Below are 24,295 nucleotides of genomic sequence, written 5' to 3'. Positions count from 1 at the left end.
TTAAAAGAAATATAGCACCTCAGGACGTCCCAAATTGCTTTACGGCCAATTAAGTACTTTTGAAGTGTAGTCACTGTTGTAATGTAGGAAACATAGCAGCCAATTTGCACACATCAAAGTCCCTCACCAATGAGATAAATGACCAGATAATCTTTGTTAGTGATGTTGGTTGAGTGGTAACTATTGGACAGGACACCAGTGAGCCTCAGACAGTGCCATGGGATCTTTTATATACACCTGAGAGGCCAGACGGGGCCTCAGTTTAAACGTCTCATCCAACAGATGGCACCTCCGACAGTTGCAGCTCTCCCTCAGTACTGCACTAGAAATGTCAACCTAGATTTTGTGCCTAAGTCTCTAGTGTGGGACTTGAACCCATGTCCTAAACCTGCACTGAAAGGCATGTGTGCTACTGACTGAGCCACATGCCTACAGCTTGCAGTAAGGCTCAGTGTATCTGATACGCCCGGGTTTGAAAACCGTGCTTCTTTTCCTGGCTGTTACCTGCCTGCTTTGCTTTCTTTTTCTTCTTGTGTCGCGTGTTCAAGCAGGGACAGCGAGACCAACAGACATTAAAACCCCTGTCAAGCTCGCTGCAATTGTTTCTCGGGCAAGAGTATTGGGTGTAGCATGGCCATGAAAACTAATTGATCATCCACTGAATGGAACAAATGTGTGTAAAATGTCTTCTCTTTTTGTGCCAAGTTCCTTGGCTTTGAGCTATGTTGCTGGCCCACCTGTAAGTGGGTGAAAGAACACTGATCATTTAGTCAGTTTGGGTTACCCCATTAGTCTCTTAAATGCACATGCAGCTTGTGGCTATGGAGGAGTCAATAGATTTACCACAAAGCAGGAAATCAGATCCAGTCCTGTTTTGAAAACAAACACAAGTAGCATTTCAAACCTGCTTTGGCAAACGGCATTTAACCTTTTCCTACCTCCAGAGACTTGAGCACAAAAATCCAGGCTGACACTCCAGTGCAGTACTGAGGGAGTGCTGCACTGTCAGGGGTGCCGTCTTTCGGATGAGACGTTAAACCAAGGCCCCATCTGCCCTCTCATGTGGGTGTAAAAGACACCATGGCATTATTTCAAAGACGAGCAGGGGGAGTTCTCCCCAGTGTCATGGCCAACATTTATCCCTCAACCAAACAATAGATTATCTGGCTATTGTCGCATTGCTGTTTGTGGGAGCTTGCTGTGCGCAAACTGACTGTCGTGTTTCCTGCATTACAACGGTGATTACACTTCAGAAGTACTTCATTGGCTGTAGAGCACTTTGGGATGTTCTGAGGTTGTGAAAGGTGCTATATAAATGCAAGTTTTTCTTTCTTTACCCAACATCCACAAATTAACATTTCCAACAGAGGGGGGCTTGGGATAACTGTCAGCAGCAGGAACCCTGGCTGCTTTCCCCCCATCCTAATTCAGGTATGCCAAGGCCAATTGTAGTGCCTTACCATGTCCCAACCCCCCGCCCCCCCCGCCACCCCGGTTGAAAAAGTTATCTCAGCACAGACTGGGGTCTGATCTTGGGACCTTCATGGTCGTATGGCTCAGTTACTCACTGGATAAACACACTGAGCATTCAGGGAGCCAAAATCTTGTGTCTGAGGATGACAGCCGAACAGTTACATAGGGAGTAATTCTAACCTAACTCGCCAGGCGGGAATCCCATGGGATTGGGTGGAACGCTGGTTTTACAACCGCCCAATTTTTTTTCATTCACTCACGGGATGTGGGCATCGCTGGCAAGGCCAGCATTTATTGCCCACCCCTTATTGCCCTTGAGATTGTTCTTCATCGATTTCAATAGAGAGTAAAATGGGGCGGGGTGTGAAACCAGCATTGGACCAGATCCCGGCAGTTTCCTGGTGGCGGGTTAGGTTAAAATTGCCCCCATAATGTGCAAAAACGTTTTATCCATAAAAATTAAGTTTCAGAATCATCTTGGCTTTCTGCAGATGGAATATATATTTAAATATTAATAAGAAATTTAATGTATCATTTGTTCTTTTCCAGGGATCTTTCATACAATGGCATTTTCTCTTTAGATGAAAATCTTTTGGACAATTTGACTTCCCTGGAGAAGTTGTAAGTGAACCATTTATTCATGGATTTTATTAGTGTGTCGGTTATAAAATAAATCATGGTTTTGCTCACGGAAGCAGTTTACTACTTTGCATGATCCATGGAACTGTTGCAGCTTCACCCAAATTACCTTGGGCTCCGTACAGAGGTCAGAGTGCACCTGTAGTATGGCAATTAGTATTGGGCCCTTTCACAGGGTCATTTCAGCTGTGCCTTTAGCTCATGTACAGCATCATGCTGTGTGCTCACAAAAGGGGAAAAATTCGGTTGATTTGCACCTCCCACTAGCACCCTAAGAGGGCGCTAATGGGGCGCAAAGCAACTAACACCTGGGCGCGGCGCCGCTAACGCCTCCCGTGAAATATAGCGGGAGGTTAGCAGCGGCAGTAACTGTTAGCGCCCTGCGGCGATGACGTCATTGCCGTGCGCAGCGCCCCGGCCGCGATCTTCGGTAACGCCCACTGACTTACCACCGGAGGCTATGTCCGACAGGGTCAAGGGGGCCTACCTGCGGCCGGGACGGCGCAAATTGAAGGGGAGGTGCCGGGCGACCATTTTTGTTGCTGGCCACCTGCCAGCACCAGCCCCCGTTGCTGTCCCCGGCCTCCTGTGCAGCCCCTCCGCAGGGTGCCGACTGCGCTCCGTGAGCCAGGCACTCCTCTTGAGTGCCGGGCTCTTTTGCCGACACTCCAATCCCTGGTGGCCCAGCCGGGCCCCGGGTCGCGCTGCGCTAGGCCCCTCCCCTTTAATAAGGGGAGGAAGGACTGCAGTACCGTGGCACGACGTGCCGCAGAGCGTGGCGCTGCGGCACATAGTGCCGCGATATTCACTCGCAGCACCCCAAGAGGGAGGCAGAGCGCTTCCAGTAGTGCCCCGCCTCCCTCTTGGGGCGCTACCAGTGAATTTCGGGCACGGGGGCGCTAACTTCTTTGGGGTGCTAAAAGTAGTGCCCCGCCAAAGTTAGAGTCCCAAAGGGGGCGTGACCCAATTTTGTCCCTAATATTTAAGCTCTAATCACGGGGCTAAAGAAACAATCCAGGCCCTTATCCTAGAACATTCAGAAATACGTTCTTACTCACATCTAATTAAAAGAAACATTCCATATATGCTTTGGTTAGCTCTAAACTCGACTATTCCAATGTTCTCCTGGCCAGCCTCCCATCGTCCACCCTCCATAAACTTGAGCTCATCCAAAACTCTGCTGTCCGTGCCCTAACTCACACCCCGGTGCTGGATGACCTACATTGGCTCCCGGTCCATTAAAGCCTCAAATTTAGAATTTGCACCCTTGTGTTCAAATCTCTGCGTGGCTTCATCTCCCACCAATGTTCCCTTCTCTAGGGATCCCGCGCAGCTGGTGAGCCAGCTTTTAAATTGAAAAAAACGCGCATGCTCGGAATTTTGGATTGGCCGCGCAGCCCGTTAAAGGGGCCGCGCGGCCCCCAAAAAATTACCGAGAACATTGACCCCCACCCCACTATCTCTGTAACCTCCTGCAGCCCTACAATCCTCCAAGAACTCTGCATTCCTCCAATGATGGCCTCTTGCGTATTCCCAAATTCCTTCACCCCACCATTGGCCGTAAGCTCTGGAATTCCATCCCTAAACGTCTCCGCCTCTCCACCTCTTTCTCCTCCTTTAAGAGGCTCCTTAAAACCTACCTATTTGACCAAGCGTTCGGCCACCTGTCCTAATGTCTCCTTTGGCTCGACATCAGTGTTTGTCTGATTCCGCTCCTGTGAAACGTCTTGGGATGTTTTACTACATTAAAGGCGCAGTATAAATGCAAGTTATTGCTATATTATGTGATAGCCATGTTCTTTCTTTGCAGTGCTTCCATGGCTAGAGGCAGAAAAACGAGGGGCTAAATTTCAGGGAATCTTCTCCTCCTCTGCGGCTGTAACCTCAGCAGGAGCTCCGTCTCCGTGTGTAAACAAGGCATCTGCTGAACCTCCGGCACAGTGGGAGAAGCTCCAAGGAAATTCACCCCCTGTTGTTCCATCTCTCATACCATCCTAATATTAGAAAACGGCTTTTAAGAGGCAGTTTTCCCAGTGCTCCCCATTTCTAAACAGACTATTGAAGTTGTTTGAAATTCATAATTCAAAACTTAATTTCTGACTTCCGGACCACCCTAGAGGGCTGAAGAGAGTTTGGACAGGCCATCAAACACATAATTGTTTCACTGGCCTGTGTGGGTGGGCTGAGCACTCAAATAATATCGTTACATGCAAGGCAAAATTGTCCCAGGAATTTATTTTTATGTAAAGTACTTGAACGAACAGAATATAGTTTCCACACTGAATAACAATTTACTACACTACTCACTCCATGAAAAGTAACAAAAAACCTAACGCAACTAACACTCTTGGTGAAAGTTCACTTTCAGTCTAGCTACTCCTAAGCTGATTGGTCCTGTATTTCAGCTGGACTGCTCAGGCTTACATGCCTAGTCTATGTCTCAAAAAGAAAGTGTGAGTTTCCTGACTTCTGTGTGATTAAGGGGCGGGGTTCAGGGGGGTCGCTCAGGTGGGGCAGGGTTGCCAAACACCAAAGGCTTCAAATTGATCCCACCCGTAGAACTATGGAAATGATGGGCCGGAATTTGCGGTGGATAATAACAGCGAACTGACAGCGTTCACCATTATTACCCCTTTGAATCTGACCGCAACTTTAGGATGTAGCCCATCCTATCTATACGCGGAAATCCTGAAGTTGCAGTCAGTCATTCACTGCTCCGACACGGGCTGTGCTGTGGCCCCCTCCCCACCCCACAGCCGGAAATCAGTGATATCAGTGAAACTGACGAAAACTTGGGCTTTTCCGCAATAATGTTAAGCCTTGTTGGATCAGGTGTAACTGGGATTCTAACAGTTTATTGACTGCTAAACAAATGTTATGGCCCTAAAAACTAATTTTAATTTTGTGGAGTGTCATATTTCTCCATTATGATAAAAATTACAAATTTTAAGAAACTTAAAAAAAAATGATTTTATTTTAAAAAAATGTGCTCATGATATTTCAGGTTCTACCTTATCCCCATGTGAGAGCCTCAATCTTTGTTTTGCTCTCCGTAACAATTTTTAAAAGTCTGGCTAAAAGCAGCCTCTCATTTCCTGGTTCCCTGCCTGTGAGAATTCTGCAATGTGATTGGCTGCTTGGACAACTTGTTGACATCACGGCAGCATTGCACTAGGGAATTCCCACTACACTGCACTGAAATCACTTGAACGTCGAAAAAAGCAAACTTCTTGCCACAGAGCTTGCACGATCTCTGTGGGCAGCTTTCTTTGGGGCCAGCGGCGAGCGCCTTTGCATCGCTGCTGCCCGCAAATTCTGGGCCAATATATTATGTTCACTGTTCAGTTAAGCAGGCTCAAACAATGAGTGAACACAATCCTCGTTGATAACTTAGGATGTTTGTCAATGGCTGGTCATTTCACATGACTGACTCCTCTGGGGGTTCTTTCCATTGTTTCAAAGCTACAAGTGGTTATACAAGTATTTTCAAAGCCAACAGCACAGGTGACATCTGAGAACCAGTGCCTCACCATGGCGTGAAATACTCGAGATTGTACATAATGATGTCCTTTTCATTTAATAGTTCCAAATTACTATGGCAACCCATCCTATTTAATGTCTGCAAGCTTAAATATTGGGTTAAAAATGCTGCTTTTAACATTGCAAAATATGATAGAGAAAATTCCTTTCTGACAATACGCGATCAGAACATTACAAACATATTAACATGTTTGTTAATATGAGCGCAATTTCAAAACAATTGAACAGTATATCTCTGAAATAAGTTAATGCATTGTCTTTTCTTTTTACTCCCCAGATATCTTCAGGGCAATAATATTAGTATTCTTTTCAAAGAAATCTTCGCTGGTAGAAGATGTTTATCAGATATGTAAGTTTTCTGGGGGGGAGGTTTTCTTGCCTCTGAAAAGAATTGTGCACTCTTTATATTACATCTACAACTGGGACATCATACAATCCATCTATACCTGGGACATCATACAATCTATCTGTACCTGGGACATCATACAATCCATCTGTACCTGGGTCATCATACAATCCATCTGTACCTGGGACATCATACAATCTATCTGTACCTGGGACATCATACAATCTATCTGTACCTGGGACATCATACAATCCATCTATACCTGGGACATCATACAATCCATCTATACCTGGGACATCATACACTCCATCTATACAGGAAACTTTGGTTTATCCAGAGGTTGTATGTCCGGAAACCTCGATCTACCGGCAGAAATCAGGAGCCGTTTTGTTAGGTTTTTTTTCTTCTCGTGGCTTTGTTTTCAACAGTCAGGCTCTGGAAAGTCTCTCTGAAGCTGTTGCTAAGCTACAGAGACGCTTCCAAGGTATGGGCCGACTGTTTACAAGCTGTTGCTAAGCAACAGTGTTTGTTGTCAGATACGGAGATGAAAACCTCCGTATGCTTCAACATTAACTTTGTATGTCCGGCAGTTTTGATAGATCTGCAACAGATCGGTCCAGTCGGTGCCGGATATAACAAAGTTTCCTGTACCTGGGACATCATACAATCCATCTATACCTGGGACATCATATAATCCATCTGTATCTGGGACATCATACAATCCATCTATACCTGGGACATCATACAATCCATCTGTACCTGGGACATCATACAATCCATCTATAGCTGGGACATCATACAATCCACCTGTACCTGGGATATCATACAATCCATCTATACCTGGGACATCATACAATCCATCTATACCTGGGACATCATACAATCCATCTGTACCTGGGACATCATACAATCAACCTGTATATTTGGGCATTAAAAAATGTGACCACGGATGTCATTTTAAATTATCAACAGATATCCTTATCTAGACTGATAGTCATAATTGTCTGTCTATGTGTTGGCCAGTTGCTGCAGAGTTGGGCCAGGAGTACCAGGATTGGCCCCTGCTGACCAAGTGACTAATAACACCATTACAAAGTAGATTTCCTATCCAAGATTAGGATGGTGGAGGGAACAGGAAAATGCGACGGGGAACCGGTTCCAAGATTTTCCACCGGAAGTGATGGCAGACAGTGAATATATATTAGGGCCGGCAGAATTAAATAGTAGGCTAATGACAGGAGATGCATCATCTGACGTATTTTGCGACATTGACGTTGTAGCAACACCGGGAGCTATGAATGCATTGCCTTTCTGGCATCTAGCGTTGCCAAAGGTAACAGAGGAGGGCTTTCAAAATCAAAGGGCAGCCTTGCCTGACACAAATGATCACAGATTACACTAAGCAAGGCCCACTTTTCAGAAAACTTTATTTACATTTTGTGTTGAATTGTAGTCAGCCACACTACCTTGAGACAATTACCATATCAAATTCTCTTCCCCTCTCCTCCTGACTCGGGTTGCCAACTCTGGTTGGAGGTATTCCTGGAGCTTTCATCACATGACCTCTCGCCTCCAACCGCCCCGTCCCCCACACTCCCGCCATTGGTCAGCCCCCACTTCCATCCTCACAGGGAATTGGCCTTCCCACGCCAATTGGAAAGCGAACGGACTCGATTGGATGATTCTTGACTGTCAGTCAAACAGCCTTTCGTTTTTACCCATCTCCAATATTTTTATAATAAATAAATAAAAGTGTTCAAAGAAAATGAAAAAAAATATTTTTTGAATGCCGCTATGATTTTTCTCCTGGGTTTTGCTGGCAGCGGTGGCCTGGAGATCAGTTTTTAATTCCTGGAGACTCCAGGACAATCCTGGAGAGTTGGCAACCCTACCCGCCCCCACGCGCCTCCCCCCCCCCCCCACTCCCCTAGCCAAAGCGGGTGAGCCAACAGTAGTGGGAATATGACCAGGAGCCCGTCAAAAAGAGAATTTAAATGATCCTAACCCCAAAAGATCCCCTGGGGTCTGCACGTGGGAATGTAGCCAGGCGCATAACCTGTTCCAGCACCAATCCGTTGAGATTCCCCCTGAACCGGAATATTTAGCCCCACCAGTCTTAGGAACATAGGAACAGCAATAGGCCATTCAGCTCCTCGAGCCTGTTCCACAACCAATTGGAAGCCAGAAAGCTGGACAGATTGACAGCTCTTAATTACATAGATGTGCAGATCTACATGCAGGTACATCAGTAGATACAGAGCTGGATTCAGGTTATAAAAGCACCAAAAGTTGTTACAGAAAGCAAAGATGTTAAGTGCAGGTTACGTTCAAATATCACCAAATATGGCATTTAGTTATTACTGCTGGAAGTGTGCGCAATATAGAGCAAGCTCCTCTTGGATGGGACATGCTTGGAGCCTTGTGATACAAGGGATCTTTTCAGATGAAAATACTAATCCTTTCCAAATCTTTCCTTGCAGAGACATAAGCAACAATCAGATATCTACTTTAGAAGATGGAATATTTGCAGATTTATTTAATTTAAGTAAAATGTAAGTTTTCTGGAATTCCCTATTGGCGATATCGCTATGTGAAGCTATGTGCAGCATTGAAAGTCGACAAATCCATTTGTAGTGGGCAAACTGGACAAGCAGCACTAACCAGCAGCCTTTTGAAACCGTGGAAAACCTTGTGTTGAATTGGATGTTTAAAAAAAAAATCAGTGTACCAAGGTTGTCTGATTCAGTTTGATATAACAGTTTCAAGCTTGGAGTACTATCCTGCGGTTATGTTAGGCTTGTGAGATGCTGAGCAACTGCTAAGCAACGGTGCTCATGGGCAGAATCCTCCCGTCGCCTGGGATAAGATACAATAGTTAAAAAAGACTGCGCTTTCGTCAAATAGTTAAAACTATTCCACGGGTGTGTACAAGCCTGCAACCTTAGCTGATCTTCCCCATGGAAACCCACCAAACATCGGTAAACAAGACAACTTCTTTTCACCCCGTGAGAAAAAGAGAGCGAGAAAACGACAGGATGTGAGGCAAAGGGCAGTTATATGAGGAAGAAATTGCCAAGCAAAGGTCTAATCTGGAAGCTGGGTGGGGAAAAAAAACTATGAGTTGCTGTTCCTTCCAAAGTAGTATCATAAATTTATGGTCAATCTAAGTTTAGTTGAGACTGTATTGCCAATTGGACGTTAAAATATTATTGAGCTCGCATGCAGTATCCTATGTTATGCAAAGTTAGCGCTGCAGCACGGAATGTGTCCTGGTTCTGAAGGCTCTAATAGAATTGGTGCACTTTTTGAGCCAGATCTATAGGTACCTGCAATATTATAAGAAGGGTCATAACCAGAACAAACAAGCCTCTGGTACTGAGATTCCCTTAATGGGCTCAATTTTCCCTACAGTTAGGGTTAATGCAGATAACATAGGATGGCTGGATCTCCCATCCTTTGTCCTCCTTTACCCCTTTGCATATCTCAAACATATATTGTACTGAAGATGGAGGAGGGACGAAAAAAGTGTAAGAAATCAGCTGCCTGCTGTCGCTGAAGCAACTCTTCATTTGTATTTACGGTGAGGAATGCCAAGATAAACAGCATCAGTAAATGTCCTAAGGGGAAAACCAGGCCTGTAGTCTGTTGCCTCAGGAAGCTGATGTTAAGATCTCGTCATGGGAGGCTGGTAAAGAAGATGGCCAATAATAATGGGGAGCAGCTCTGAGTAAAAACAACTGCCTGGTACTCTCATCAGACCTCAGTGAATGCGAGTCCACAGCTACCCTTTTATACAGTATATTAAATCCAAAGACATTACGTAGAATTACAAAGAATGTACAGCACAGAACCAGGCCATTCAGCCCAACTGCTCCATACCAGTGTTTATGCTCAACATGAGCCTCCTCCCGCCTCTCTTCATCTCACCCTGTCAGCTTTACACACACAACCCTATACACACGCAAAGGTGTATTGTTATGCTGGACAATTAATTAAATATATTTCCCAAGGCATTACACTGCTAGTGAATGGCAGTCATTTTATTTCAGTCCTTGCTTCTATAACACAACCATCGTACAACAGTCTTTCATACGTTTCATCTTTGCCCTTTTGTTGAATAAAGCATTACGAATGTTTCAGTAACGTTTAAGGTGAACTGGCTACAGCTTTAAGGACTGGTAAAGGTTCTTAGCTGGTCTGCGCGCAGTTCTTTTGCATTTACGAAACGAAGCAAATCAATAATACAAATTCTTAACTGTTCAATCTTTCAGAAACTTGAGCTTTAATGAGTTTGTTTGTGACTGTAACCTTTCCTGGTTACCAACCTGGATGAGTGAGGAGGAAGCAAATGGAGTAATCATCGTCGATAGTGAATTCATAAAGTGTGCCAAACCTTCAAAGCTAAAAAACGTGTCTGTGTTAAGTGTTAATTTTTCAAGCCTTTTCTACGGTGAGTATCAACCGCTTTAGCAACGTGCAGTTAATGTTCATCAATTATTAGCTTATGGTTTAGCTCGAAAAGCGTTGAACTTTGTCAAGCAATAGAATGGCAACAAGGAGACTGCCGAGCACAAAGCTTGGGACTGGATCCGTGAGACTGCCGATAGGGCAGACTTGACGGCAGAGGCTGTGGCCAATGATTGTCTTGTGTCTGCAGCCAGAGTGGGGTTGCCAACTCTGGTTGGACGTATTCCTGGAGGCTTCATCACATGACCTCTCGCCTCCAACCGCCCCGCCCCCCACACGCCCGCCATTGGTCGCCCGACGGGTCCATCCTAACGGACTGGAAAGCGAACAGATTCTTCATTACCCGATTGGATGACTCTTGAATGTCAGTCAAACAGTCTATTTCCCGTCTCCACTATTTTTATAACTAATATACAAAAGTGTTCAAAGGGAATGAAAAAAACAGAGTTTTTTTAATGTCCTTATTATTTTTCTCCTGGGTTGCTGGCAGCAGTGTCCTGGAGATTAATCTTCAGTTCCTGGAGACTCCAGGCCAATCCTGGAGGGGTGGCAACCCTAAGTCAGTATAGAAACATAGAAGATAGGAGCAGGAGTAGGCCATTCGGCCCCTCAAGCCTGATCCACCATTTAATGAGATCATGGCTGATCATCCAAATTCAGTACCCTGTCCCTGCTTTCTCCCCATATCCCTTGATCCCTTTAGCCTTAAGTATCGTAAGCAAACTAAAGCTAGGGCCTGCTTGCTGCTCATCCACTAAGCAGGATCCTATAAGATGTAACTGCAAATGGACGGAGAGCGCTTAGGCGAAAGCAGGGCTATACTTTGGAGTTTAGAAGAATGAGAGGTGATCTTATTGAAACATATAAGATACTGAGGGGGCTCGACAAGGTAGATGCAGAGAGGATGTTTCCCCTCGTGGGGGTATCTAGAACTAGGGGGCATAGTTTCAGAATAAAGGGTCGCCCATTTAAAACTGAGATGAGGAGGAATTTCTTCTCTCAGAGGGTCGTAAATCTGTGGAATTCTCTGCCCCAGAGAGCTGTGGGGGCTGGGTCATTGAATATATTTAAGGTGGAGATAGACAGATTTTTGAACAATAAGGGAGTGATGGATTATGGGGAGCGGGCAGGGAAATGGAGCTGTGCCCAAGATCAGATCAGCCACGATCTCATTAAATGGCGGAGCAGGCTCGAGGGGCCAAATGGCCTACTCCTGCTCCTATTTCTTATGTTCTTATAAAGCTGCACTTAAAACCTCTTTCAAGCAACTGAGATGCTACAAAGGCAGATAATGATGGGGCACATCCTGAGGCCAAGAGGATCATTAGGGAAATGAAGCAGGAGTGGTGTGTTGCGTTTGTCTACCATAGCTTCAAACATGATGTAAGATCACTATTTCCATTGGCTGAAGTCTTGTCAATCATTTTCAAAGGGGCTAGTGCCAATGCTGGACAAATAAACTCCTTAATTAGGACGGGCCAGTAGCGATTACTTAAATATTTGATGTATGTCTGCATACATTTATCTATATAGACAGACAGTGTGAGATGGCAGAAAGGAATACCTTAGTACACTGAAAATGTACATGATTTCCAATCATTTTAAAATTAATATTGTTGCAACACTTTTCAACAATACTGAAATTAAACAGTCATACAACTGCTTAGCTCCTCATGTTTGATGAAAATTAGTTTTTCTCTTGTCCCCAAGATCTCACACAGCCATCGTCTTCCGTTACATACCACCCGCTTACCGTGCATGCCATATATTGTTTTCAAATAACAGGTGCTGTGTGATGACTGTGCACAACACTGCATATAGAATCATCAAATCATGGACTGATACAGCACAGAAAGAGGCCATTCAGCCCATCGTGCCTGTGCTGGCTCTTTGGTAGAGCTATGCAATTAGTCCCGCTCCCCCGATCTTTCCCCATAGCCCTTGTAAATGTTTTCCCTTCTAGTATTTATCCAATTCACTTTTGAAAGGTACTACTGAATCTGCTTCCACCCCCCTTTCAGGCAGTGCATTCCAGATCATAACAACTCGCTGCGTAAAAAAAATGTTTTGTCATGACCAACCCGTCTGCCACTGGAAACAGTTTCTCCTTAGTTACTCCATCAAAACCGTTCAGGATTTTGAACGCCTCAGTCAAATCTCCTTTTCAGCTTCTCTGCTCTAAGGAGAGCAACCCCAGCTTCTCCAGTCTCTCCATATAATGCATGAATGTATTCTATGTATTAAGCATTTTAGATGTATTTTGCTTTTGAATATATTTGGGATGTTTCGGGCAGGCTTTACACTATAATTTCTTGGTTTTTTTCAGGGTCTGAGTTTGTGGCCTGCTCACCTGACAGACAGTCTATCGTAAATTTATCCTTGGTGACATCTTTGAAGTCCAGCAGAGAAAACTGCATTGCAGTCTGTTTTAATGAGGGTGAACTGTATGCTGCCTTGGACAATGAGAGCCAATGTTTATGTGGCTCCAAACTTGAACCGGATTCAGTCTCTGTATGTACACAAGGGGAGATAGACAGAGAGTTTATTCAGGTCTGTGGCTGCACTTTTATACAACAAGCATTTGAAGTTACAATTGCGAATTTTGCTGAACTACGCACTTTTAGCCTTTTTGAGGCCGCACGGCTGACTGTTAAGACTTTAGTTAATGTTAGCACTTTCCAGTGGGACTTTGGAGATCTGTCTCCACTTTTCAACACTACCAACCATGCAGTGTTCCACAAATACGGTCTCCCAGGGACATACCTGGTCAGTGTCGCATTCTCTGTGGGCAGCAAGCTTACCTCACTGCACGTAGAAATAAATGTCGTCATTCCCCCTGGAAGGCTGGAAATGACTTGTCCTCTTGTAGTGCAGACGAATAAAAGCATTGACGTTAGGATCTATAACTGGGACAGCAACAGTGTTACAGCATTGTGGAGTGTTACAGCATCTAATGATGGCACAATAAAAGGTGAGTAAAAAGGCAAACTGATTAACAAATTCCTGTTCTCCAATTTCCTTCTGAAGGTGTGGACTCTCGCTAGGTATAGTTTCAAAGGCTCTGGCTGTCCTTATCTTACCCAAGCTATTTAAAAAAAAATATTCATTCTCGAGATGTGGATGTCGCAGGCAAGGCTGACATTTATTGCCCATCCCTAGTTGCCCAGAACAAGGGGGCATAATCTTAAAATTAGAGATTGGACCATTTAGCAGTGAAATTAGGAGGCACTTTTTCCACACAAAAGGTAGTGGAAATCTAGAGCTCTCCTGCCCCACCACCCTCCCCCTAAAGGCTGTGAATTCTGGGTCAAATGAAATTTTCAAGACTGAGATTTCTGTTCAGTGAGGGTATCAAGAGAGATGGAGCAAAGACGGGTAAATGGAGTTGAGGTACAGATCAGCCGTGATCTAGTAGAATGGTAGAATATGCTCGAGGGGCTGAATGGCCTACTCCTGTTCCTATGTTCCAGCAAGATGCTGGTCTGGTTTTCCCTCACCAGAGAAAAACCCCTGGTGTAAAGTGCCCTTTCTGGAGTCATACAACTCAACTTCCTTCAACAGTGATCCCCTTCTCTTATCAAGTCAACATCCTAATGAAGAAATGTTCCTAATTTATGTTTTTTATTTGTACTTTTCCACAGAAACTCCATTTTGTCCATTAGGTGGACATTTGAGCAACAATCACTGCTATAGGCTGGTTACAAATAGTTCCACGTGGCGAATGGCTCGTCACTTCTGTCAATCTCACAGCGATGGTGACCTGGCAATTATAAAAAGTCCCGAAATTCAGAATTTTATAGTAAACATTACAGGATGGTAAGCTACATATTGTTGTCTATTGTTTCTCATGCACTCCTACATAATGGGTTCTTCTCCCATAAGTGAATAGCTCTCAGTAATCCTTTTCGGCTGTGCCTTCAGCTGCCTAGGTCCTAAGCTCTGGAATTCCCTCCCTAAACCTCTCTGCCTCTCCACCTCTCTCTCCTCCTTTAAGACGCTCCTTAAAACCTACCTCTTAAGCCAAGCTTTTGGCCAGCTGTCCTAATACCTCCTTATGTGGCTCGGTGTCAAATTTTGTTTGATCATCGCTCTTGTGAAGTCCCTTGGGACGTGTTACTGCGTTAAAGGCGCTATACAAATGCAAGTTGTTGTTGTTAGCCTGACGAACAAACAAGAACTCCATTTGCCAGCACAACACATGTAGCTAATGCATTCAGGATCAAAGAGCAAGTCTGCATATGAATGATAATGTGTCGTGAATGTGAATGATGTAGAGAAAGGCCATTCAATGTTTTGAGCATCTGCCTTTTGCTCAGTAACATGGACGACAACAAGTGCCTCACTTTCCTTACTTCAGTGCTGAGGAAAACTTGTACTCACAATGATTGGTCACTGTCAGACTGGAGTACTTGTTTGTAATTGTGACTCTCTTGAAGACTGCAGTTAAGCAATAACATCTCATTTAAATGGATTACACATAAAATGCAAGTTCCACTTTCAGAGAACTGAGCCTTCGGGAAGAGGCAAAATGTTTTCCCTTCTAGTATTTATCCAATTCGCTTTTGAAAGGTACTATTGAATCTGCTTCCACCATCCTTTCAGGCAGTGCATTCCAGATCATAACAACACGTTGTGTAAAAAAATGTTTTAAGTGTCAAAGCTAAAATGAAAAACGCCCTTATTTTTGCATCTAGCTCACACTTAGTCACTGGGCTTGACACCCTCTTCCCCCCAACAATCGTGGTCTTTTTTTCTGTGTAAGTAGCAAGATACCTTATCGTGGACAGTGTGACACACCTGCTGTTACATCGAGTTACATTGAGTGTACAACACAGAACCAGGCCATTCGGCCCAACTGGTCTATGCTGGCATTTATGCTCCACACGAGCCTCCTCTCACCCCTCTTCATCTAACCCTATCAGCATATTCTTCCATTCCTTTCTCCCTCATGTGTTTATCTAGCTTTCTCTTAAAAGCATCTTTGCTATTCGCCTCAACTACTCCTTGTGGTCAGGAGTTCCACATTCTCACCAATTTCTGGGTAAAGAAGTTTCTCCTGAAAGTAGAACTTGCATTGTATGTCAGCTGTGGCTCAGTGGGTAGCACACTCACCTCTGAACCAGAAGGTTGTGGGTTCAAGTCCCACTCCATGGAACTTGCGCACACAAATTTAGGCTGACAGTCCAGTGCAGTGCTGAGGGAATGCTGCACTGTCAGAGGTGCCGTCTTTTGGATGAGACGTTAAACCGAGGCCCCGTCTGCCCTCTCAGGTGGATGTAAAAAATCCCATGCCACTATTTCGAAGAAGAGCAGGGGAGTTATCCCCGGTGTCCTAGCCAATATTTATCCCTCAATCAACATAACAAAAACAGATTATCTGGTCACTATCACATTGCTGTTTGTGGGAGCTTGCTGTGTGCAAATTGGCTGCTGCGTTTCCCACATTACAACAGTGACTACGCTTCAAAAGTACTTCATTGGCTGTAAAGCACATTGAGATGTCCGGTGGTCGTGAAAGGCGCTATATAAATGTAAGTCTTGAATTCCCTATTGGATTTATTAGTGACGATCTTATATTTATCTATTACCTCTAGCTTTGGACTTACCCACAAGTGGAACATTTTTCTCTGTGTCTACCCTATCAAACCCTTTCATTATCTTAAAAGATCTTAAAAGAATTATCAAGTCACACCTCAGCCTTCTCTTTTCTAAGAAAATACATTCTTTTTAATCAGAGTTGGTAAGCTTTCCTGCCCTAACCCTAACCCACAGATATTTAACTACTTACATTTCTCTTACATTGTTTTCCTGCTGGATTATCTCTTACCACTGAGATCACACCTGCTACATTCAGAGGAGGCCTTTCAGTTAGGTTATTTTGTAATCCCTATGATCGGTTTAACTCCCTCTTGTTTATGTTGCAGCGAGCATCCTGTGTGGATAGGTCTCAGTGATACTGCTGGTGCTGGAACACTGCAGTGGGTGGACGGGTCTACCCTTGAAAACTTTCAGGACTGGTTTCCTGGGCAACCAAATAGGCTACTCAATAATACCTGCGTGCTTATGGGCGCAAACTTTGCAGGAGAATGGAAGACAGAACTCTGTACCATGAGAAGAAGTTTCGTTTGTGAATACAGAGCCGGAGGTTTGTGAATAAAATTATTAAATGGCTAACAGTAGACTTCTTCCTTAACAATTCACTAGTCTAGGGGTCCTCATTACAGTCTTCATGTGACAATAATGATAGCTTTTCTCCCACAATTTTTTTCACCCTTCCTCCCGTTGTCTTCGGAAGGCACTGACCCATATTTGGGCATGATTCCTTGGCTGTCATGCCATGTTTTCATACCCTAGTCTGGGGTACTCAGGTCAGTTGCTGTGGGTGAGATTGGCTAACTCAGCACAAAGCAAGCGTGGTTACAGTTTAATTTGCTTAAAAGTTTCAAGGTGGGAAGATTCCTTCTCATCACTGCTCTTCCCGCTGGGTTTACGATGTCGTAAACGCAGAGACCCGAGGAAATCTTCCCGCTGGGTTTACGATGTCGCAAAGGCAGGGACCCGAGGAAATCTTCCCGCTGGGTTTACGATGTCGTAAACGCAGAGACCCGAGGAAATCTTCCCGCTGGGTTTACGATGTCGTAAACACAGAGACCCGAGGAAATCTTCCCGCTGGGTTTGCGATGTTGTAAACGCAGAGACCCGAGGAAATCTTCCCGCTGGGTTTACGATGTCACAAAGGCCGAGACCCGAGAAAATCTTCCCGCTGGGTTTATTACCAAATACACCATAACAAGCTCACAATAAGCAGAAGATACAACCTGTCCAGTGTGACTATCTCAACGATTAAGATTTACCAAGTAAATTAATAAAAGATAAGTTGGAGAAATATCTTTGGCTAGTGACTCATTTTAAAATTGGAAACGCCTTGTGCTTTACAGTTATTTTGTGGCCATTTACAAACCTGTCTTTAACTAGCATTCTTTATGTGTTTTATAAAGCAGAAAAGATACCAGGTGCCGCTTACTTTCTGTTGGGAACTCCAGCATTTAGTACACATTTACCTGTAAAGAATATCACCGTGAACAACAATGTAACGACATCTACAGGGCTGGTGGAGGTAAGTTATTGTCTACCTGCATTACATTTGGGCACAGAGTCGGCTTCTAAGCGAGTGTGTCAGATGACCGTGAGGTGAGTGTGTTTACGAAGTTCACATTTTATGGTTGGCTGGTTTTGAAAACTGAATTTTCCTTGCACCGTGTGGAAAGAAAGAAAGATTTGCATTTCTATAGCGCCATTCACAACCCTCAGGACATCCCAAAATGCTGCACCAACAATTAAGTACTTCTGAAGTGTAGTCACTGTTGTAAGAAATGTGGCAGCCAAATTTCACACAGCAAGGTCCCACCAACAGCAATGGGTTAATGACCAGATCATCTGTTTTAGGTGTTGGCTGAGGGAATTTAGACATATTTTTCATTACTTAATAGAGAAATGGGTTTGGGCCGTCTCAATTCAGTTTCTAATGGGCATGGGCTCGGTGCAAAATTACCTCAAATTCGGCAGACTCACTGAGAGAGGCCACAGGATAGCTTGTGTGGGAAATGAAAAATGTCACGTTAGTGCAATAGGGGTGTTACTCCAGTGCAATGAGGTGTTACTCCAGTGCAAAAGGGCTGTTACTCCAGTGCAAAAGGAGTGTTACTCCAGTGCAAAAGGGCTGTTACTCCAGTGCAATGGGGTGTTACTCCAGTGCAAAAGGAGTGTTACTCCAGTGCAAAGGGCTGTTACTCCAGTGCAATGGGGTGTTACTCCAGTGCAAAGGGCTGTTACTCCAGTGCAATGGGCTGTTACTCCAGTGCAAAGGGCTGTTACTCCAGTGCAAAAGGGCTGTTACTCCAGTGCAAAGGGTTGTTACTCCAGTGCAAAAGGGCTGTTACTCCAGTGCAATGGTCTGTTACTCCAGTGCAACAGGGGTGTTACTCCAGTGCAAAGGGCTGTTACTCCAGTGCAAAGGGCTGTTACTCCAGTGCAACAGGGGTGTTACTCCAGTGCAATGGGCTGTTACTCCAGTGCAAAGGGCTGTTACTCCAGTGCAATGGGGTGTTACTCCAGTGCAAAAGGGCTGTTACTCCAGTGCAAAAGGGCTGTTACTCCAGTGCAAAAGGGCTGTTACTCCAGTGCAAAGGGCTGTTACTCCAGTGCAAAGGGGTGTTACTCCAGTGCAAAGGAGTGTTACTCCAGTGCAAAAGGGCTGTTACTCCAGTGCAATAGGGGTGTTACTCCAGTGCAAAAGGGCTGTTACTCCAGTGCAAAAGGGCTGTTACTCCAGTGCAAAGGGTTGTTACTCCAGTGCAAAGGAGTGTTACTCCAGTGCAAAAGGGCTGTTACTCCAGTGCAAAGGGGTGTTACTCCAGTGCAAAGGGGTGTTACTCCAGTGCAAGGGGGTGTTACTCCAGTGCAATAGGGGTGTTACTCCAGTGCAATAGGGGTGTTACTCCAGTGCAAAGGGTGTTACTCCAGTGCAAAGGGCTGTTACTCCAGTGCAAAGGGCTGTTACTCCAGTGCAAAAGGGCTGTTACTCCAGTGCAATGGGTTGTTACTCCAGTGCAATGGGTTGTTACTCCAGTGCAATGGGTTGTTACTCCAGTGCAGTGGGTTGTTACTCCAGTGCAATAGGAGTGTAGCTCTAGTGCAACAGGGGTGTTACTCCAGTGTAAAAGGAGTGTTACTCCAGTGCAATAGGGATGTTACTCCAGTGCAAAAAGAGTGTTACTCCAGTGCAATAGGAGTGTTACTCCAGTGTCTTAGGAGTGTTACTCCAGTGCAATAGAGATGTTACTCCAGTGCAACATGGGTGTTACTCCAGTGTAAAAGGGGTGTTACTCCAATGCAATAGGAGTGTTACTCCAGCACAATAGGATTGTTACTCCAGTGCAATAGAGATGTTACTCCAGTGCAACAGGGGTGTTACTCCAAGGTTGAAGCTGTGATATAGGGGTAGTTTTCAAATTGGCCGCCTGGGTAGTAACCTGGCAGAATGTTTCACCCACCCATTGTAGAGCCTGCCCGATTTTCACCCCATTGAAACTATCTAAAGTTACCCAGCAATCTGCCCCACCAAGATACCACACAGGCAGTAACATTGAAAATTACCTCTGTAATTTTGGGGGCAGATTAGAGGGGGTTTTAGAAAGAAAGAAATAGCTTGCATTTATATAGCACCTTTCATGTGCTCAGAACATCCCAAATAACAGCCACTGTTGTAATGTAGGGAAAGGCAGTAGCCAATTTGTGCATGGCAAGATCCCACAAACAGCAATGTGATAAATGACCAGATAATCCATTTTAGTAATGTCGGTTGAGGGATAAATATTGGCCAGGCCACCAGGGAGATCTTCTTCAAAAAAGCGCCATGGGTGTTTTATGTCCACCTGAGAGGGCAGACGGGGCCTCAGCTTAACGTCTCATTCGAAAGACGGCACCCCAAACAGTGCAGCAAACCCTTAGCATGCAATTGTCAGCCTGGATTGCATGTTCAAGTCCCGGGTTTGGGGTTTGAACCCGCATACCTTCTGACTTAAAGGCAAGCGTGCAACCACTGAACCAAGACTGCTACTTCACTGTGCAACTAGATGCTATATCTGGCTTGAGAGCACTAGGTGCTGACATTGGCTAGCCACAAATAGAAAATATTCCATTCCCCAACACATCTATTAACGATTTGTCTACAGAGTTTACAACAGCAACAACACCTTGCATTTATATAGCGCCTTTAACATAATAAAACATCCCAAGGCGCTTCACAGGAGCGTTATCAGACAGACTTTGACACCGAGCCACATAAGGAGATATTAGAGCAGATGAGGTAGGTTTTAAGGAGCATCTTAAAGGAGGAAAGCGAGGTGGTGAGGCGGAGAGGTTTAGGGAGTGTGTTCCAGAGCTTCGAGCCTTGGCAGTTGAAGGGACGGCCATCACTGGTGGAGCAATTAAAATCGGGGATGCTCAAGAGGCCAGAATTGGAGGAGTGCATAAATCTCGGAGGGTTGGGGCTGAAGGAGATTACCAAGATAAAGAGTGGAGAGGCCATGGAGGTAAATGCAATTTTTACTTCAGTTAAATACAATTCTTAGTCAAGGTGTTACCAGAAACGGGAAAAGGGAGAAGATTTGTTTCCCCTTCTCTATATCAAACCAGTTGCTAATTCTTTTGTCCATATTTTGGTCTTGTAGCTCATGGTCTTCCCAGGCCTTTGGTTCAATCATAAAGGTTTCGTGTCAGTGGTTGAATTGGCCACACAAAATGTGAACCACGCTGTCCAGGTGAGATTTAAGATCTACCGACCAAGATGTGCTGGAACAGACCTGCACCTTGTGACACCAGGTAACGGCTTAATAATGGAAGTCACTGCATGAGAAATTTGTCAGGAGATCTCAAATTCTTAGCTTAAGTGGACAACAATTTTATTATATATATATATATTACATAGAATATACAGCACAAAAACAGGCCATTCGGCCCAATTCGTCTGTGCTGGTGTTTTTACTTCACACGCGTCTCCTCCCATTCCATCTACTGTACCTCATCTCAGCCTTTCAGCATATCTTTCTATTCCCTTTTATCTCATGTACTCATCTAGTTTCCTTTTAAAAACATCTAAGCTATTTGCCTCAACCACTTCCTGTGGTAGCGAGTTTCACATATATATAATAAATATAAAATTCCACACAAAATTATACACACAGTAATTGATTATAAATGTTAAGAAAATTGAAACTGAAAATGTGTATCTTTTTCTTTGCAATTGTACTGGAGAAAGTTTCCAAAAATATATCTACTTTCAAAACAATTGGACAATTTATTCTTCCAGACAATGAAGAATTATGCACGCCGTTTGCTTTGTGCTTATCTCGAACTCCCAGCAACACCACCCATGGCTGCGCCAGTGGCACCAAGTGGTGCAGTTTGGCTAAATCTTGCCTGCCGCTCAAAAGACCATGCACTACTGATGTCTTTACTAGGTGTCTGAAGGTAACCCCGTCACGCTTCAGTGGAAGCCTTCCAAGTTACGATTTTGTGACTGAAGTTACCTGCACAGTGCCAGCCGAGAGCTCCGCTCATTATGTAGTAAGATAATCGTTCACTTTCGCTATTGTTGCCTTTGATGTCTTTTCCATTTCTCTTCATAGCCTGGGGCGCAACCAGTTATCTAGATCACTTGAGACAGTTAATCAGTCAGGCCTGTAGATGGGCAAACAGCCTGCCTGCCTGAAACAAGCGTGTGACTGCTTAAATATGCAAACTGCGGCCCTGCACCAGTTGTAGGACCACGATTGCGATTTCCACATACGAATGGGCAGCCTGACCAAAAGTCCTTAAGTGAGACTGCTGGAGGTCGCTTATAAAACAGCCCAGGAAATGTCTCCTTTTTGGCGGGGGGAGCCAGTTCTTCTCCTGGGCATCCCCCTCACCAAAGCGACTCCGGCCAGCTGCCGGCCTGTTCGACAACCCCCCCTCCCCACCCACCTGCCTCAAACTTGACCAGTCGGCTGGCTCAAGTTGGCAGTTGCCTGACTTCTCGCCCTCCCGCTAACCGGTGCGCTGCCGCAGAGCGCCCGCTTGGCCCTCAAGATGGCTCGGCACCAACGGGCGGGCAAGCACAGGCTCTCCGCTGACTCGGGAAAGTCAAACATAGAAACATATAAGATAGGAGCACGAGTAGGCCATTCGGCCCCTCTAGCCTGCGCCGCCATTCAATGCGATCATGGCTGATCATCCAAGTTCAGTACCCGGTCCCTGCTTTCTCCCCATACCCCTTGATCCCTTTAGCCTTAAGAAATATATCCAACTCTTTCTTGAATATATTTAATGAATTGGCCTCTACTGCCTTCTGTGGTAGAGAATTCCACAGGTTCACCACTCTCTGGGTGAAGAAATTCCTCCTCATTTCTGTCCTAAAAGGCCTACCCCTTATCCTTAGACTGTGAACCCAGTTCTGGATTCCCCGACCATCGGGAACATCCTCCCTGCATCTAGTCTGTCCAATCCTGCCAGAATTTTATCAGTTTCAATGAGATCCCCTCTCATTCTTCTAAACTCCAGCGAGTACAAGCCCAACCGACCCAATCTCTCCTCATACGTCGTTCCTGCCATCCCAGGTATCAGCCTGGTGAATCTTCGCTGAACTCCTTCCATTGCAAGAATATCCTTCCTCAGATAAGGCGACCAAAACTGCACACAATACTCAAGATGTGGTCTCACCACGGCCCTGTACAACTGCAGCAAGACATCCTTGTTCTTGTACTCAAACCCTCTCGCTATGAAGGCCAACATACCATTTGCCTTCTTAACCGCCTGCTGCACCTGCATGCTTACCTTCAGCGACTGGTGCACAAGGACATCCAGGTCTCGTTGCACTTCCCCTTCTCCCAATCTATTGCCATTCAGATAATAATCTGCCTTCCTGTTTTTGACACCAAAGTGGATAACCTCACATTTATCCACGTTATATTGCATCTGCCATGCTTCTGCCCAATCACCCAACCTGTCCAAATCATCCTGTAGTTTCTCAGCATCCTCCTCACAGCACACATGCCCACCCAGCTTTGTGTCGTCTGCAAATTTGGAGATATTACATCTAGTTCCTTTGTCTAGATCATTAATATATATTGTGAATAGCTGGGGTCCTAGCACCGATCCCTGCGGTACCCCACTAGTCACTGCCTGCCACTCGGAAAAAGACCCGTTTATTCCAACTCTTTGCTTTCTATCTGCCAACCAGTTCTCTATCCAAGTCAATACCTTGCCCCCAATCCCATGTGCCTTAACTTTACACGCTAATCTCTTATGTGGGACCTTATCGAAAACCTTCTGAAAGTCCAAATACACCACATCCACTGGTTCTCCCTTATCTATTTTACTAGTTACATCCTCAAAAAATTCCAGTAGATTAGTCAAGCACGATTTACCTTTTGTAAATCCATGTTGACTTTGTCCGATCCTGTCACTGTTTTCCAAGTGCTCTGCTATTACATCTTTTATAATGGACTCTAGCATTTTCCCCACTACCGATGTCAGGCTTACCGGTCTGTAATTCCCCGTTTTCTCTCTACCACCTTTTTTGAATAGTGGGGTAACATTAGCTACCCTCCAGTCCATGGGTACTGTTCCAGATTCCATCGAATGTTGGAAGATGATCAGCAATGCATCTACTATTTCTAGGGCCACTTCCTTAAGTACCCTAGGATGTAGATTATCAGGCCCTGGGGATTTATCAGCCTTCAATCCCATCAATTTCCCTAACACCATTTCCCTACAAATACTGATTTCTTTCAGTTCCTCCTTTTCATCAGCCCCTATGTTCCCCAACATTTCTGGGAGGTTATTTGTGTCCTCCTTTGTGAAGACAGAACCAAAATATGTATTTAATTGAATCTGCCATTTCTTTGTTCCCCATTATAAATTCCCCTGATTCTGACTGCAAGGGACCTACGCTTGACTTCACCAATCTTTTTCTCTTCACATATCTATAAAAGCTTTTACAGTCAGTTTTTATGTTCCCAGCAAGCTTACTCTCATTCTATTTTCCCTTTCTTAATTAATCCCTTTGTCCTCCTTTGTTGAATCCTAAACTGCTCCCAATCCTCTGGATTACTGCTTTTTTTGGCCAATTTATATGTCCTCTCCTTGGATCTTATGCTATCCCTAATTTCCTTCGTTAGCCACAGTTGAGTCACCTTTTTTGTTTTATTTTTATGCCAAACTGAGATGAACAAATTCTGTAGTTCATCCATGCGGTCTTTGAATGTTTGCCATTGCCTATCCACCATT

The 24,295-nt window shown here is 44.7% G+C and overlaps 1 protein-coding gene across 1 annotated transcript in view; it reads left to right on the top strand.

Moving 5' to 3' along the window:
* Positions 1-24,295, top strand: part of pkd1a (polycystic kidney disease 1a) — a 221,037-nt gene that overhangs the window by 85,013 nt on the left and 111,729 nt on the right. Inside the window, exons 2-11 of the mRNA XM_086000509.1 lie at positions 2,023-2,094; positions 5,930-6,001; positions 8,479-8,550; positions 10,270-10,448; positions 12,792-13,436; positions 14,107-14,281; positions 16,390-16,610; positions 17,464-17,582; positions 20,698-20,848; positions 21,336-21,592. Of these exons, the coding sequence (XP_085856635.1) occupies positions 2,023-2,094; positions 5,930-6,001; positions 8,479-8,550; positions 10,270-10,448; positions 12,792-13,436; positions 14,107-14,281; positions 16,390-16,610; positions 17,464-17,582; positions 20,698-20,848; positions 21,336-21,592 (1,963 nt within the window). The remainder of the gene's footprint in view (positions 1-2,022; positions 2,095-5,929; positions 6,002-8,478; positions 8,551-10,269; positions 10,449-12,791; positions 13,437-14,106; positions 14,282-16,389; positions 16,611-17,463; positions 17,583-20,697; positions 20,849-21,335; positions 21,593-24,295) is intronic.

The sequence above is a fragment of the Somniosus microcephalus genome, chromosome 11, assembly GCF_052327205.1.
Source record: "Somniosus microcephalus isolate GS21.2 chromosome 11, FLI_Smic_1.0, whole genome shotgun sequence".
Taxonomy (NCBI): Eukaryota; Metazoa; Chordata; class Chondrichthyes; order Squaliformes; family Somniosidae; genus Somniosus; species Somniosus microcephalus.
This window is presented reverse-complemented; position numbering and strand designations above follow the sequence as displayed.